This window comes from Vigna unguiculata, chromosome 9, assembly GCF_004118075.2.
Source record: "Vigna unguiculata cultivar IT97K-499-35 chromosome 9, ASM411807v1, whole genome shotgun sequence".
NCBI lineage: Eukaryota > Viridiplantae > Streptophyta > Magnoliopsida > Fabales > Fabaceae > Vigna > Vigna unguiculata.
In genome coordinates, this window is record NC_040287.1 from 35099150 (window position 1) to 35117526 (window position 18377).

Below are 18377 nucleotides of genomic sequence, written 5' to 3' on the forward strand. Positions count from 1 at the left end.
CTTAATATCTTCTTATTCTATATAATAATAATAAAATATAAAAGTTAATTTTAATTTGAAAAAAGATAAAGTTGTTTAATTTTTTTTTAAATTAGACTGGATTAAAATAAAATATAAATATAAAAACAAAATTTGAGACTAAAACAATAACACCAAACGTGATAGATAACATTGTCGATATCGCGTGACATGTCATATCGACACATAATATTTTTTTTTAAATAAAAAATAAAGTAGAAAATATATAAATTTTTAAAAAATCATAAAAACAACAAACTGATGACATATTCTTAATATACACTAGTCACGTAAATAACCTAATTTCATTCGATTTTTCAAATATAAACTAAAGTGAGATGCATAAAACCAAAAAACTTAATTGACATTGAAAAAAACAAAGACATAACTTAATCTAATTTAACTATTAAAACATAATTGCAACAATTTATTCTATTAAAACATTTATTTTATCTATCATTGAATCATTTAAAAATTTTCATAAATTTTACTTTCAAATATCTTTATTTTCACTTTCTAAAAACAAATGACATTATATTTCTCTTTATGAATTAAAAGAATGGAAAATGACATTATATTTCTCTTTATGAATTAAAAGAATGGAATGTGATAGCTAATTTGTCACCATAACTTAACTTATTAGTTGGTGGTTAGTTACTGTTCATGGAGATAATAAATAAAGCAATAATGCTGAAAAATGGTTTAAAAACTAAAAATAAAACTTTAGAGCTAAAATATATAACTATGTTAAAAGGAGTTGATATGATTCATACGGGTTAATTCACCACGAGTTGGGTTGAAAATAGTGAATTCAACCTGATTCACTTTATGACGAGTTAAAAATTTTACAACTCGATTCAACTCATAATGAATTGGTGAATTAAGTGAGTTGTCTCAAGTAAAAAAAAAATATATTTATTTATTTTTAAGAATTTAAATATTTAAATAATTTTTTAAGCAACCCATAACACGATAATCACAATAAAATTAAGAATTAACGTCTTTATCATGCTCACCACCACTAATATATTAAGAGAAATTAAACATTTTTTGTCATGCTAATTTATCAAATTTTGTTTCAAATAATATACTATAAAGATTATAGTTAAATATTAAAGTACCAACTTATATAACTTGAAAATAAAAATTAATTAAACATTTAAATAATTTCAATATTACTGAACATTATAACATTTAAAAGTAAAAATATGAACTTATAAACTTATATAATTAAAATAATAAATAATGATTAAAAAATTTTAAAAAATTTTAAAAAAACATTAATAGATTATATAGATAAACCCAATTCGAACCCACAAATTAAATTAAATGAACCTAGTTGAGATCGACCTACTCTAAAAAAAACTTAATTTTCTTAACCAATCAAAATCAAATCGATAATGAACCGAATTATCTCGGATGTTAAAACTCATTTTTACATCCCTAAAAAATAGTAATCCTTTACATGAATCAAACATATAATATTCAGCGGAACCAGATCTCCTGCAATTCATTTGAGGACTGCCAAGTGTGCGGTTCCCAATCTCACCGCTAAAGTGTTCAGATCGTTTAGTAAACACAAATGTAAAGCTTACGAGCCATTGGATACAACTGCATTTTGAGGGCGGTTCATACTTAAAACGTAGATGATCTGCATTTAGCAGTGAGAAGTGTGGTGATGAGTGAGATATTTTATACGGAAAAAGACGCAGGTCCCAATAATGCAACACCGGACACAACTCCACCGTCACGTTCTCGTCTCTATTCCCAAACTACCGTTCACGTGTCAGCCATGAATTTCGCATTGCTTGTTTCCTTGCCGTGACACAAATAGCGAGAGCACCACCGCTCAATCTCACATTCACCGCTACCGCAACACTCCACTTCCAACTCCTCATTTTCGTCTTCATCATAATAGCACAATCCAATCGATCACGTCTTTCACTTCTCCACCCACGATGCCCCTCCAGCCATTACTCTGCGGTTCAAAAGTCGCATCTCAATCCACACTTTTCGCTTCGGCGTTTTCCGCCAGAAACAACGCCGGCCGCTGTTCGTTCACCGGAAATTCGTCAGTCCGTGGCGTGAGGTACTCCGCTTTCAATTCTGCATCCACTGGTTGTAACTAGCAAGAACATTAGGTTATTACTGAGCGCAAGTGTTTTCGAGAATTGTCATTTGGTTTTATTGTTAGGCCGGTGAGGTTTATGAAGCAAGCATCGGGAAGCATAACGAGCGATGAACATGGAGTTTTTAGCGAGGTACGTTATTGTAATGCATTCTTTAAGTTCTTGGAGTGGTTTCTCATAGTCATTTTAAATTTTGATTGAAAATTTTGGCATAGGTTAGACAATGGATCGTTCCAAACACAGGACACCTAATGCTTATGGCGGTCGTGCTCAAGAAGGGGTTCTTGAGGTATTTATGTCATTACATGCGTCATTGGCCTTGAGATGAAAACTTTTATTTCGTACAATAAATATCAGAGAGCGTGATTGTAGCACAGCTGGAATTTGTAATGCAACTTGGTATTTAATGTATGGGTTTGTTTAGAGAAATTTCTTTATAAGCTTTCTATGGAAAAATAAAACGATTTTCTCCCAAAGCTAAAATATTGGATAGAAGTTCGGATGATTTTGAAATTATTCGTAAGCTATTTTATGTTTCCTTATTATTTTCTTCTCCTATAAATAAATGGCTACGAAAAAGTTTATCCAAACAAAATTTGTCTATAATCTATCAATTTGATATAAAAAAGAGCAAGGTTCACGGATAGGAAGCCTTTTTAAATTTTGATGTTCGTCTCATTACTTCTAGATGACATTAAAAGTTCACATTTTAATTGTTGAAGCAAATAAAGTTGGATGAAATTGATGTAAATTTGCATAGGTTTAGTAGTCAGTCTAAATGGCGCACTTCAACTATGATAAGTGCCACCTTGCATATCCACTTTTGAAGGGCATCAATATATGTATCAATTCCAGGAAGAATCCTCCAAAGTGATAGAGAGCAGACCATCATGGAAAACTTTCCCAGGCAAGGCATTTCCATTGGGTGTATCAGAAGTTGACAGTGGCATCAATTTTTCTATTTTTTCTCGACATGCAACTGCTGTCACTCTTTGTTTGGTCCTTCCTGAGAGGTAAAATTAAATATTCTTTATGTAAGATGAGATTTGTTCAAATTTTAAAATATTTCATATACTTGAGTATATATTTAAAAAATGTGTTTTGTTTAATTTTTATTTTAGCTACACTTAAGCATTCTTGTCATGATTATTTAGTTTCTAGCATTGACTATTTTTCATGTTCCGTATATACTTCCTCAAAACTGTAAACTGTAATACATGACGCAAGAGCTTTATTAATAAAGATTCAACGTCTCATTCATTTTGAGATCAATTTTGAAAGCTTAAAGCATTTCGGCTCAAGATATTGATGTGTGTCACAAACAGTTTCACATGGTTATTGTTACATCTTAAATAAAAAATAAACTTTGGATATTGTTCATACTATGCACTATCAGTTGTTTTTTTATTGTAGCTTTGGTTTATAGGTGTTAAGGTTATATATCTACTATAACTATTCATTGACCCTAATGTACTAACTTAGGCTTTTAGGTAGTCCTTATTGACAAAATGGCCTTCAGTTCAATCTTTCTTGTCCTCGGTCAATTAAAGATTTAGCTCCATCTTGTTGTATAAATCCATTTTTTGAGGATTTTCTTTTCCATTAAGGTCCTGATAAAATTTGGCGGAGGGTGCAGACTGCTAAATCTTTCTAATATTTGGAGTTCTCTTCTGTGGCAAGATTATATGTTTTTTCTTTGGGTGGGGGTGAGGGGGATTGGATGAGGTGCAAACATAAATGTTCTTTGTCTTGGTAAGATATATTTTCTTGACTGCAATATTGCCTGAATTATCAAGCCATTAAACTTTATGCTTTGACTCTAGTTCTTAAAAAAAGTTAAATATAGCCACAAAATTTATTGGCTCCCTTTTTGTTTTGCGCACTTTTTTCTTTTTTTTTGTAGGGGAAGTATAGACACATTGAGTGGTGGCATGATAGAAATGGTATTGGATCCTGGTTTGAACAGAACTGGGGACATTTGGCACATTTATATTGAGGTATATGCTATTCGACTACCTGGACTTTGGCCTTGCCTTGGTCGTGTGCTGAAATTGTTGTTTTAGATTCTGTAACACCTTCAAAAATACAATAGCTACACAATTACCGAATAGCTGTCCAAATTGTTTAAATAAATAATACTGTTCTTCATATTTGAGCATAAAATTTTGTATTTATATGTAATACCTTCGTTAATTTTTGCAGAAATGTTGGGTTGAGGAGATAAAAATCAACTTTATTGTTGTACCTGCATTTTTCTAAAATATATTGTCAGTGTGGTGGGAATTGTTTGGGGCATGTATGTTTAGATAATCACGTCGGATTCCCACATGATTTACTTTACTGTGGAATGGTGATGTAGATTGTTAAAAGTTTTAAATGTAATTGGACTATATGTTTTAAATTTGTTGATGTTATACCATGATGACTGTGTAGATGAAAACATCTATTAAATTTCGTGTAAGCTTTTCACTTACTTTCTCCTAATTTTTATATTGGAATACGTATGTGTAGAATAATTTTCTTTAAGGAGAATACCCTGTTGAAAGAGGAAAACACCTGTCAACATTTTCTTTCATTGTTAAGGATTTCCTCTCCTTTGTTATAATTTTCTATTGTCATGTCTAATAAAGATTCTGTTCCTAGTAAACGCCATGTCAAAATACTCATAGGAAACTTAATTGATTTTTTGTGTCTCACTTAACTTGGTTGATCTTGAACTTATGTAGTCATTATGAAATATTGATTGATATTTCTTCATGCAATTGGGCAAACTTCCTGGTTGAATTTTTCTTTTTTTATTGTAAATTAATCTTGTTATAATAACATCTAAATGATTCATGTTGGATCAGTTTTTGAAATATTTTCATGGTTTCATATACTAATAGGGTTAAATAATGTACTTATCTGTCATAGATAAATCTACATCAAACTTTTCTTATTTAACCTTGTACAAATTTTAGATAACGCCATCACTTTTTTCAATGCTAAGTACTGGAACCAATTGAGATACAAAACCCAATGGCTTTACATAAGAGTTGCACACTTGTACTGGAGAATAATAAACTTTTCTATCACTTTATCTATTTTCTTTATTTTCTTTTGACGTGACCTAGTTCTATCAGAAGTCGACTAAAATAAGCATTCAAGTATATGTACAACCTTTAATGGCAGGATCTTCCTCGAAGCAATGTTCTATACGGATATCGCATAGATGGACCTCAAGACTGGGGTGAGGGGCATCGATTTGACAGCAGTGTTGTGCTTGTTGATCCTTATGCAAAACTAGTTGAAGGCCGAAGGTATTTTGGGGATATTAGCATGAAGTTGTCTAAGTTTCTTGGCACATATGATTTTGACAGCTTGCCTTTTGATTGGGGAGAAAATTACAAGCCTCCAAATATTTCTGAGGTATTTTCCCAGCACAAATGCCTGCCATTTCTTGTAAGCGATATTCATCACAACATTTTTGCTAGATCAAGGCTTTGTACAAGCTGATTTCTGCATAATTATGTCTATAGCTAGCATTCTACCTCTGCTTTGTGTGCTATTAGACTATGTATGCTCTTCATTTTGACTGAGAATATATTTCTGGTTGAATGAAGTCTAATGCTTGCTTCCATTTTCATTATTTTTGTTGCTGCTAATGCAGAAGGATCTTGTTATATATGAGATGAATGTCCGTGCATTTACAAATGATGAATCTAGTGGTTTGGATAGCAGCATTCGTGGTAGCTATCTCGGTGTGATTGAAAAGGTAATATTTGTATTATAATTAAGAAAAATATGAAGCATCACTATAAATTTTTGAAAGCTATATTTCCTTGGGAAGTGTTTGTCCAAAATGTATCAAACTATAGCAGTTTTGAACCTAATGAAATCCTTGCGTCATGAAACGGAGTGAAGCAAGCTTTCCTTTGCCTCAAACGGAAGTTTAGTGTTAAAATATAAACAGCTGAGTAAAAGATGTTTTACTGACAAAGTGAGGATTTGAATATTGGAATAACATTGACTTTTTGCTAAAGTTGATGTAAAGGTATCTCCTTCTCCCACCTCAAGATTGATGTGTTTTAGTTAGAAGAGTCTAAAAAAAGTAAGAAGGTTCCAATCTTTTTAATCATACTTTGTCAGGGACATATAACTGAATTCAAATCCAAAGGATAGAATACTGTCCAAGGAGAGCTAAGCTATATTGGGCCTTTTGAAAATTTCTTTGATATGTCATATAAGAATACATGCCACAACAAATCTTTACTCACGGAAAATTTATTCTCTTTCTTTATTTAAACTTAATTTATTTCTTGTCTTGTAGATTCCACACCTTCTAGAGCTTGGTATCAATGCAGTAGAATTGCTGCCCGTCTTTGAGTTTGATGAGTTCGAATTCCAGAGGCGTCCAAATCCCAGAGATCACATGGTAAACTAGAAAAGTATTTTTCTTTGTTTTTTGTATCAAAGTTAATATTGAAGCTCTTCCTTCAGTACTGTGTATTCCCAATAAATAAATAAATGAAGCGGCTTCTGCTCTTTATGCATGATCTCCGAAGAAATTCAGTGCATGATAACTGAATACATATTGGAAGCACAAATTTATTTTGATATTTAGAGTTGATGTGCAAATATTAAAAGACCAACTATGTCTGGGATATGTATATTTCTTTGATCATTGAAGAAATTTTGAATATGTAACTTTGGTTTACCAAGTGGCTGCTATGTCATATATGACTAATGCTTGTATTTTTTCTTTCCAAGATTAATACGTGGGGTTATTCTACAATAAATTTCTTTTCTCCTATGAGTCGCTATGGTAGTGCTGGTGGAGGATCAGTTAATGCTTCTCGAGAGTTCAAAGAAATGGTTAAAGCCTTACATTCTTCTGGTATAGAGGTAGTAATGTTAATATTACACTATCACAACTTTTGAGTGGAAGTCTGCTTGACATTGTTATTTTCTGTTTTTGTCTTATTTATATTATCTCAAGTCTTATATACCGCTTGGCTCTTTCACTAAATCTTATCCATAAAACAGGTTATTTTGGATGTGGTCTACAATCATACTAATGAGGCTGATGATGCCAATCCTTACACTACCTCATTTCGTGGCATAGATAATAAGGTAATTTCAATTTGCAACTATTGTTTTGACAGATTGTGTTACTTGCATGTTATAATACTTGAAGTGAAGTTAACTCTTACGGTCCAATTTTAATTATCTTATGCATTAGTTAGTCCTATACACACTCTACTCTACAGTACATGGTGTGTGGAAAGAACTTCAGAGATATTTTTTCAGTTAATAATAATTGATAAGAATCCACAATAACATAAGTTATGTATATAGGTTTAAACATAAAATGAGGTATAAAAAAGACAAGAAATAATTTAAAAGAAGATAGATTAATTCAGTTTTCTTAGAAATTTTAGGGGTATAATGTCAACTTTTTCTCATTTTATAATTCTACAACAATTTAAAACTATTCCTGGGGAATTTCTCTATCAAGTACTTTACGTGTCATTGGAAACACTATTTAGCTTTGAGGTCATCCATTCACTAACAAAATTGTTCTGTGATGTTAGTACATAGAATGTTAAAAATGACTGCCTTTTCTTAATGTGAAAATTTTCTTCATTTCTGCAGGTTTATTACATGCTGGACAATAATGGGCGATTGCTGAACTTCTCTGGCTGTGGTAATTTTATATCTTGGTCTAACCATTAAGATTCTATCCTTGTAGCTTTATTCATACAAATTTACAACTGCATACACCTATTTTTAAGTTATACTATTGAAATATTTTGTTGTTTTTTCTATTTTAATTTGATTAGACTTGTCAATTTGACTCATGACCTACTCATCAACTCCAACCCACTCTTAAAATAACCTTTTTAGTGACCCACTTGAAAAAGCCACAACCCTCACATACAATGTGTTAGGTTCAGGGTTAAAGTCGATTTAGTCCACTACTGAGACTACATCAAGGGAAATAATTGACATCACAATATTAATTTGCAATTCTAAACTGCATCATTGAGTGATTTCAACTTTGAATGTACACAAGAAATTAGACAACTCTGCTTCATGTGCTACTTTGAAAAGAAGTAATTACTGTTTTTTTGGTGTTATATTCATTTTGAAAAGAGAAGCAATATTTTGATTTAATAGTTTTATTTACTGTCCTTCTAAAATACAAAATTATTACTTTTGATCTTATAAAATTGGTACGTTTTTATTTTGATTAGGTAGAACATTTCTTTATAGATTTTATTTTTTTCAAAATCTAAAATCTCTATTTTTGTTTTTTAAATTCATTTTAACATAAATGATATTTATATTACGAATTAAAAGATCTCATTTTTGTACTATAGAAATTAGCATGGGGATTAAAATATAAGGACATTCTATTGATACAGTATCTACAAATTATAATGCAAGAAAGTGTCTCCTCAAAACATAAATTGAGTACATATATTAATGTGCCAAACAAAATTCACTTACAAAAATAATAACTATGATCATGCAACTGATTTTTGTATTAAAATCGAGCCTATTTCGATATAAAATTAAAACTATGTATAAAATGATAATTAGTGCTGCCTTCATTGACAAATGAAAACCAACAGTTGTTTTTGTGCCACAATTCACAAAAACGAAATCCATTGTCTTGAAATGAATTCTTCTACTCTTTCATACAGCTAAACTAAATTGTAGAATGTAAAAAATGTGGCGACAATATGTTGCACCTATAATCATGTTTTCCGTAACTTCAAAACAAATTTCCAACTAACTTTAAAATTCAACCCACGAAAAAATGTTCAGGGGCGAAAAATCCAGTCAAATTTGGGAGATCCACTATTATTTTTAAGGAATATTTTTTAGTTTAAAAAAATTGGTCCCTGGACTGGCACTTGTCCAAAGGGCTTGTGGGCATTTTGGTCCCATTAGCTTTTTTGGCTGTGTTCCACTTGGATTAGGATCAATCCCTGTTTTCTGGGCTAAATTTGATGTTGTCTATGCATGTGTTGGCACTTGCTCTCCCTTAATGGGTAGAAAATCAGCCAACCATGAATTTGAAGAATGGGCTGCACAATTTATATGGTATGAAAAAGTACAATGGCTGTTGGTATAACATGGACAAATAGGAAACAAAAGTACTTGCTTGTAGGAATGAGAAAAGCACGTAATAGACAAACGTGGCTATAATAGATAGCACGTAATGTTGTCCATGGACTGTCAATCTGTCCCCTGCCTGAGGTACCTAAATTCAATTTTCCTCTGGTCACTTGCTAAGGTTCAGCTTTGGGTCCATGGCTTTGAATAGTTCAGGCATAAAACCATACAAACTGCGCATTTTATACTTGGGAAATTTTGAAACTTTTGTGCAAATTGCAGTTCAAGACTTCTCAAAGGGGAGAAAAACCAAGCCAAAATAACTAATGCATTTCAAAGTAAATATTCTTTTTTCGTGAAGAGTATTTTCTTCCTAAATCCTAAGAGTCACATTTTTATTATGCTTACTTTGGAAAGTGGATTTAGGCCTAACTTAATCCTATATAAAATGAGATTTACATCTATTTATATACCATAATTTGGTAATATCTTTTATTGATGTAGGATCTTCAATACATTCTCTTACGCTGAGGGTTGCTGAGGGCTGGATATATCGAGTGTGAGACTAGATATTTGTAGGTGGTCTAATAGATCAACAAACCTTGTTAGGATAGATTTGTACACATTTATGCACGTTAATTTGATTGAATCTGCAGTTGATGTGAAATCTCTAACACTTTTACGAAAATAAATATATTTTGTGAGCAAACTAACATGAGGGACAAATGCTAAGAAGAAATGAAGACAGATCATAAATATAGATTGCACTTTTGGGTTAGTCTACGTTAAGCCTAGGCTTAACTGTTAAATGGTCTGGGCTACACTTGGAGTCTGTTAATTAAAAGCTAGGCATGTTTGGCTAAGCCCACTAAGCATGCAGGTTGTCGAACTCCAGAATCCACTGTCATCATGGCAAGAAATATACTGGAAAGGAACCACAATTTTAACCAAATTGGACTACTTTTGTTAATGCTCAGTGTGGGGGACGTATCATCACTTCCACCTTCACATGACCTTTATGAAAATCTAGATACCTGAAGCTATGTAGTATTATTCCTTTGTTAGCCTTCTGCGGAACCTTATTTGTGCAACACCAGGGGACTCTTAAATTTTATGAAAACTTCCATTATGTGGAGCTTCGCCTTCTTATCTGAGGACATTTAATATGCAATATTTTCTTTCTGGGACTACTTTCAAAATTTAACAATTTTTTATTTATTATTATTATTTTTTATTTCTATTATCACCAACATAATTTTGGTATATTGATATCAACATTAAGTTTTCTCACTTCACATGACTGTTTATCCCCAGGAAATACATTAAATTGTAACCATGCTGTAGTTATGGAGCTAATTCTTGACAGCCTAAGACACTGGTATGGACTACTTATACAATATTATTTTTTAATTCTGAATTGTGTCTTGATATGACTTGATTTCTTTCATGAAAATAGGAATTCATTGAATTCCAGCTTCTCCGTGTTTATTTGTATCCCATGGAATTAATACATTAGAATTTTAGATTTTTAGATTCTTTTTTACATGGCAATCAATAAATAAAACTGGCATGTTTGCATGAGGATCTGGTAATGCATGACTATTGTTATTAATTTTTTAAAAATGAAAGGAATCATCTTTTAGCATTGCAAGTGCTATCATTTACAAACTAACTTAAGTCATAATTTTCTTTTTAGTTCCTAATAAGCATTGTTGTGTTTTTTAATAATAATTTACGTTATTGTAGGGTCACCGAATATCACGTGGATGGATTTCGATTTGATCTTGCAAGTGTCCTTTGTCGAGGAATTGATGGCTCCCCCCTTAATGCCCCCCCGATTATTAGGGTAAATTAATGAATTCAGCTGTCATTTGGTATGGTGCTTACCAGTTAGTTCAGTCATTTGAGATATATTTAATTTCTGAAAATATTGCCAGACATGAGTTTGACATTCATGTCATTCATAATGCAACACTTTAGAAATTCTAGACCGTTTTAGTTTTTTGTTCCACTGTCTCTATTTGTGTCCATGAGTGTTTTTAGCTGGGTAATCTGAAGTGAGGTAATTACATATGCTTTCGGGGCCAATAGAACTAGACCTATATATTGTGTCAAACTAATGCATCCAAACTGAAAACAATCAGCTTGTTTTTGACATACGGAGTTCATACGACTTTCAGTAGTCTAAAGAAAAAAAGATAGTCCAAATTTTCTCACAGGATGTTAATGACATTTCAAGCAACTCATTACAGGACCGTGTGAGCAACTTAATGTAATATATGAAAATTTGCTTTACCTATTCACTATCTTGCCCTGGGATTGGTTAGAGGCATGCATACCATTAGTTATACAGATTAATAAGTAGTGGTGACATTAAGGTAGACAAAGGGGTTGAGGTAGAGTCAGGAGAAGTATTTCTAAGATTAAAAAGTAAAAGGTTTAGATGGCACATTTGATTAAACAGGAAGCAAGTAAAACTACATTTGATCAAACGGGAAGCAAATAAAACTATATAAAGTTGTGAAATGAACTGTTTTGCCAAATTGGCACACAGAAGGGAAAATTTGTTCCTGTTGCAGAATAGAGAAAGGAATTGATTTCAATAACACATGAGCTGAAAGCCTGAAATCAGTTAAATGAAGAACTTGTCCTACAAAATAGATAAAGGAATAAAATGAGAATAGTATTAAAATCTCCGGATCTTGAAGACCTTGGCACCAAGTTGAAATTTATGCCTTTCCTTATTAGAAATTAAAAGCCAAATAGAACTGACAAACTCAATAAGAAATTTAGGGACAATGAAAGCTTGGATTGGAGTTCATTTGGTTTTTGAATAGTTTTGGTTGATTTGGTTTTGCCAAACTTTATTAGTGTTAACCACACGTGCATTTTATAGACTTGAAGACAATAATTGAGTAGTGGTTTTGTCCCTCAAGAAGAAAATTGAGAATTTATAAATTTTAATGTTTCAGTGAACTAATTTTTATTTACTTTTGCAGGCAATTGCTAAAGATGCAGTCTTATCAAGATGTAAAATTATTGCAGAGCCTTGGGATTGTGGAGGTCTTTATCTTGTTGGGAGTTTTCCAAATTGGGATCGGTAATTTTTTTGTTATTAATGTTTCTAATCGTAAGCAAATATTTTATGAATAGTCTTTGTTATAGTCCTGTACATCCGGAAGGTTTTAAACAGCGTATAGGTTACTAGCTTAATTCTTGATTTCAGTGTTTGCTATCATGAGTCAGTCATTTTTTTTTCTGCTTGCAACCTTCCCACTTGCAACTTTCCCAGTAATCATTATGAGATTGCACCACAAGTAATATAACATAAAATCACCACTAAAGTTACTTTGGTGGTTCTAATTCTGCCGTTGAATTCCTCAAGGTTGTTGAACATGATATTGTTTGTAGCTTCTTAGCATGAAATGGTGACTCTATCATCACGTGATCTATATGTCTGTGCCAATGGTCACCATCCGAGATATTAACTTTGGTGCTGATAACATGATTTCCCGGACATAGTCTCTGCATAAGTACTGGAAATTATTTCTTCAGTGGAGAAGGTAATCTATTGTTAAAAAAGAAAACATGTTCCCTTCATTAATGGTTTATGTTTGATGCAGGTGGGCTGAATGGAATGGGAAATATCGTGATGATGTACGGAAATTTATTAAGGTAATTCTAATAGTAAAAAGATACAAATTTAAATAGATCGAGATTGTCCAGTCTATCTTGATTTATGGCTTATTTGATTTGTTCCTTTGTTGTTTCCTTAAAAAAAATGTCCTAGGGTGATTATGGTGTAAAGGGGAGCTTTGCTACTCGTGTTGCTGGGTCTTCTGATCTTTATAGAGTAAGCTACTTATAGATATTTATTTTTGTTAACTTTGTGGATTTGTATCATGTCAAAGACCAACTCCTTAAGTTGTTAAGTGGAGACCTAGGAATTACTTTAAGCTCTAACAAACAACTATTGAATTTAACTTTCTCGAGGTAAAATCTTAGATTAAACTACCGTAAATTATTTTCAAGACGCAACATTTTATGACAGGATGGGCCACAGACCCAAAATAAAGAAGATTTAGCTGTAAAATTATTTATAGGATTAGAATTGTTTGAATATGATGTATAATATTCAGTTTATATTTTAATTCCCTCCTAAAGTTAGATGATGAGATTTGTAGGGTCATCATTTACCATGTGTCTAGAAAGGGAATTCACAATTTCAAACGAATTAAAATGCATTGAATTTGAATAGGTTTTAATTCAAATCTATTGAATTTTACTTGTTTGGAGAGAGTACATTAATTACCATGAAATACAAAAAAATATTTTAATATTAAACAGTATTTAATGATTCAAAAATATTATTTGGTGATATTTTTCAACCAATGTTGGTCAAGGCTATGATCAGACAAAATAACTCGTTGTGTCAACCGAGAAATAACACTGGACTAAATCGGGAGAAAAATAATCCCAACAATGTAAAATAAAAACTCATGTCAGTGTCAATGGAAAAACTCTTGTCTAAAACAGTCCCAATGATAAGAAAAGCTATAAGTTACATAGGCTGAGAAAATAGTATTGCCAACAATCGACAGAATCATGGCTAAGCCCAAGCCGATGACACCTCAGTTGAGGTAAAGCTGATGATGCCCTGGCTTAGGTCAAGCTGATGAAAAAATATGAAGAGAAGAGGTGTAAATTTGAGAACTAAGTTTGTAAAGAATTTCAAATTCGTACTTTTTTTAGGTGGAATTTGAAATTTCATGATTTTAAGTAATCAAAATGCTCTTAAGAATCTTCAGAATTTCAGTTTGTTTAATATTTTTTTTATTGAAACAACATATTTTGTCATAAAATATTTCAAATTTTCCATAAAAATTCAAATTAATTATCCTCTAAAAATTCATTTTCCAAACACCCTATTAGTTATTAGTTTCTCTTAGGTTATGTAAGTATATTCCTACTTATCAATCATCAATGAAAAATATGAATCCACCCAAATGCACCATTCGTGCCTTTTTTATTTTATGTGTCCTACTGAGTTAGTGTATAGTGTATTGAAATAATGGTCTAAGATATAGTGTAGCTGGATTTGACCTTAATTTCATGAATTGTGCTATACTATGCTGCTGTATAAATAATTCTATAATGACGGCTTCCTTCCTTCATTTGTTCGTACAGGTGAACAGGCGAAGGCCATATCATAGTATTAACTTTGTTATTGCACACGATGGATTCACCTTGCGTGACCTTGTTTCATACAATTTGAAGGTAATTCTTTATTTTTTTTCTTCAATTTGTCATGATTCATCAAAACTATGTATATTCCTTGATTCTTGTTTTTTGTAGCACAATGAAGCCAATGGGGAAGGTGGAAATGATGGTAGCAATGATAACTTTAGTTGGAATTGTGGTTTCGAAGGTAGTTTTCAAATTGCAGTTCCTTGTCTACTAAAACTATAATATTTTAGTTTGAAATGATGATATCAATGTTTCTTTGTTGGGCCGAGATTGTAATATTTTCCTTTTGCTGAACTTTTTTTTAATTGTATTTGTTTTGCAGGGGAAACTGACGATGCTAGTATAAGAGCTCTGCGATCACGGCAAATGAAAAACTTTCACTTGGCACTAATGATATCTCAGGTGCACATATAAAGGGGATTTTTTTTTTCTTTTAACCTATTTTTTATATATACATGCAGTTTAGATAGTTACACTATGTCTTGATTAATTTTCATTTTTAAAGAAAACTTGAAGACAGCAATATATGATTTTCATTTGTTTCGCATTATGCTATCACTGAAAGAGAATAATGATTTAAAATTTTGTAATGAATGACCAGGGTACACCAATGATGCTTATGGGAGATGAATATGGTCATACTCGCAATGGAAATAACAATAGTTATGGGCATGATACTGCCATAAATAATTTTTTGTGGGATCAGGCAAGTTTATAACATCCCTCTATACCAATTAAGAAACTATTTCTGAACGGATTATCTTTTTGCTCGATAGTTGGATGCCCGGAAGAGTGATCACTTCAGGTTTTTCTCGAAGGTGATAAAGTACAGGCATGCACATGAAGTATTCAGCCATGAAAGTTTTCTCAGCAAGGTAAAATATCCTCTGCTTCATTATGCCGATGCACATGCTTCATTTTTAAAGCGGTAAACATTGATGCAAGCAGTTCTATTAGAAATAATACTCTTCCATTATGCTGATGCAACAACTATTTTTTTTGCAGAATGACATAACATGGCATGAAGACAATTGGGATAATCATGACAGCAAATTTCTAGCATTCACGTAAGAATATATGTATATCTTTAATTGGGAAATGAGATAGATAAGTCATAGTGCTTCTTTCTAAAATTTTAATTAGTGAATGTCTATTTGTTCGCTATCAGACTTAACTGAGATGGACTTAACCGCACGTGCTCTCCTTTGTGTTTGTGAATGTGCATGCAGGCTTCATGCCAGGAGCGGGGCAGATATCTATTTGGCATTTAATGCTCATGATTACTTTATCAAAGCTCTGCTGCCCACACCTCCACAAACGAGGAAGTGGGTCCGTGTGGTAAGATTTTCCATTTTTGGGGCATATCCAAAAATACATTATTTTCTCTTGCATACATAATTACAATGCATAGAGGAATATTATGGCAAACTCATCTCTTGCCCCAAATTCCCGGTACCTTTTGCTAGAAGAGGAAGTAAATTAACCTCCCCCCTTCAGAATCTGCAATCTGCTCAATCTGAATGACTGACTGAACGGAGACCATAATGATGGGTTACTGATTGCAAGAATGATGACTTTATTATTATTAAAAGTTAAAAATGGGTTAAGCATATATTTCATCCCAATAAATATGGAATAGCTCGATTTTAGTCCTTCATTTTAAAGAGGTTGAATTTTGATGCTCTATTCTCAAAATTGTGATTATTCAAGTTTTAGTAATCAAAAACGGTCACAATATGTGAATTATTGATTACTGCAAGTTGTGTCGGATTTAGATCACCACAAAATTGTGAATTATGAAACTTTATAATTTAGAAAAACAAATATCCTTAAAATAGAAAGGGAAAAGAACAATATTTCAACAAAATTTCTTTCAAAATACTTCAATTCAAAGATTAAGTCACCACCATATGATGTATGACCTTACCCACAAAAGGATAAAGCTAGCACTTCTCCTTGACACCGAGCCACGCATCAACCTGCAGCATAATTTTGAACTAGTTGACAACCAGTTGCTTAAGTATGTGTCAAAACATTTATCAATTGACTGTGATGTTACTATTATTATATTATTATATAAAAGTTATCAATTGGATGTATATGGTAAAGGAATTGTCAAAGCATCATTTCTCAGATATATGGCATTAGAGACAGCTGTTGAACTTTGGGTTGGGTGGACAAATGTTAGAAGTTGTATTGTGATGAAAACATGCCCAATCAAATACTGGATGTAAAATGTGAGTGTCGAAGCTCTAGGCTGAAAAGGGACAGGAACACATACACAAGGGTTGGAATTGGTATATTCACGATTTGATAGTTTCATGATGAAAGTTTGTCATAGGATGAAAATAATTCTGTTGGGGAATGGCCATTGGTATGAAAACAAATCACACGACTCTTGAGTCCTCATTTTCTCCCTATTTGCTTGATGAGGGTGCTTTTGTTGAGAAGAGTTACTTATAGGCTTATTAAGGTATAGACTAAATATTGATAGGTAAGTGAAGTCATCGAAGAAGAAAGAGTTATTACCTTCTCAGTGTCGATAAAGAGAAAGTTGTCGTAAAGAATCTTTAAAGGGATGAAAATGTAGGAGTCTCGCGTCAAGGAAGTGATGTTGAACTTAGATCTAGAGGTTTCTCCACCAAATAAACTAACATTTTGGTTTGAACTATTCTTTTATACTTAAGTCTTAACAACAAAGGAATAGACTCTGGAGCAAGAAAAAGTCCAAACGTAAGGATTTTTTCATGAAAATATTTACCCAAAGTAAGAGTACAGAAAATCCTGTCGTACTTTTTTAAAGTTCAAAATCTTGAACGCATCAGCTTCTTCAGGCTTTAGCTTCGTAGTATTTAATGAGATTGTGTGTGTGTTTTCATTATTGCCGATTTGAAGTGTATTATTATAGGTTTTGATTTGATACCCTTTCTAATAAATCAGAGTGGCAAGTGCTGAAAATTTGTGACGCTTAGACACTTCTGGCTAAGATCAAGAAGAATTTAACATGATTATACGCATTAATAGTTGAGGAGCAACCTTGGCTCCCACCAGGGAAGAAGACAAAGGTGTGGGCACAATTTGTGAGTAAGGGCGTAGCCTAGCCTAGTCTAAAATTGGCAAGCATTACCCTCCCCCCAAAAAATCACACCCTCGCCCTGGATAATCTTGTTGGAAGTCAGTCTATGGTTTTGACTTGATCGAAAGAATACATCTATCAAAGTGTGATTGGATCCATGGTTGCTAATTTATATTTCTTCCGAAGAGCAATAATATTTTATTTGTTGCATGTCCACTTTTAATTCTTCATTATTTTTTCTATTTAATTTGAATTATGGACGCACACGCAGGTGGACACTAATCTGAAATCACCGGACGACTTTGTTCTTGATGGTGTCCACAGCATAGAAAACACGTATAATATAGCTCCATACTCCTCCATTCTTCTTGAGGCCAAGTTTGACTTTGTATTAAAAGGATAAGGGAAAAGCGGATCAGCTGCAGTTTAAGGGGAACAGAGGCGTATGAGGAAAATTTCACATCTTATCATTTCCGGAACGGCACAAGGCATGGAGTTAGGTATATTGTTTATATTGTAAATTTCGTTTGAATGGAATAAATGCCCTTTCTTTATAGAGTTGGAATAAATGTCAGTAATTGATATTTGAATCGTGTAACGTAATAACTCTTTTAATTGTTTATTATTTTTATGAAAAAGAAATATCATAAGTCTCAAATTTCCATCTTAATATCTTTATTCAATTTCTTTTATAACTCTCAAGTTAAAAGTTTAATTTTGTTATTTTTCATAAAAAATCATTTAAAACGTCTTTTATATTATTTTTTTTATACAAACTTTCATTTTTAATTATTTTTTTGAAC

The 18377-nt window shown here is 32.2% G+C and overlaps 1 protein-coding gene across 3 annotated transcripts; it reads left to right on the plus strand.

The window, feature by feature from the left end:
• Nucleotides 1-1661: 1661 nt before the first annotated feature.
• Nucleotides 1662-18244, plus strand: LOC114162289 (isoamylase 3, chloroplastic). Of its 3 annotated transcripts, none has more exons than XM_028046119.1 (24): nt 1662-2107; nt 2213-2279; nt 2368-2436; nt 3003-3160; nt 4051-4144; nt 5319-5555; nt 5797-5901; nt 6457-6561; nt 6897-7031; nt 7173-7259; nt 7782-7833; nt 10566-10629; nt 10998-11097; nt 12251-12351; nt 12875-12926; nt 13042-13104; nt 14439-14528; nt 14607-14679; nt 14821-14900; nt 15100-15204; nt 15275-15373; nt 15504-15565; nt 15728-15836; nt 17846-18244. In XM_028046119.1, the coding sequence occupies exons 1-24, from the start codon at nt 1977-1979 to the stop codon at nt 17975-17977; spliced, it is 2370 nt and encodes a 789-aa protein (XP_027901920.1). In that variant the 5' UTR covers nt 1662-1976; the 3' UTR covers nt 17978-18244. The 3 variants fall into 3 exon arrangements, with proteins under 3 accessions (XP_027901920.1, XP_027901921.1, XP_027901922.1); XM_028046120.1 differs by having other exon boundaries at nt 1663-2107; nt 2363-2436; XM_028046121.1 differs by lacking the exon at nt 1662-2107 and having other exon boundaries at nt 2207-2279; nt 2908-3160.
• The last annotated feature ends 133 nt before the right edge of the window (nt 18245-18377 follow it).

Excerpts from the sequence above, each read along its gene's own strand:
- LOC114162289 (XM_028046119.1), top strand. The coding sequence starts at position 1,977 with ATGCCCCTCCAGCCATTACTCTGCGGTTCAAAAGTCGCATCTCAATCC. Across the intron at positions 2,437-3,002 it reads CTCAAGAAGGGGTTCTTGAG|GAAGAATCCTCCAAAGTGAT; the intron begins GTATTTATGTCA and ends TATCAATTCCAG. Across the intron at positions 4,145-5,318 it reads TTTGGCACATTTATATTGAG|GATCTTCCTCGAAGCAATGT; the intron begins GTATATGCTATT and ends CTTTAATGGCAG.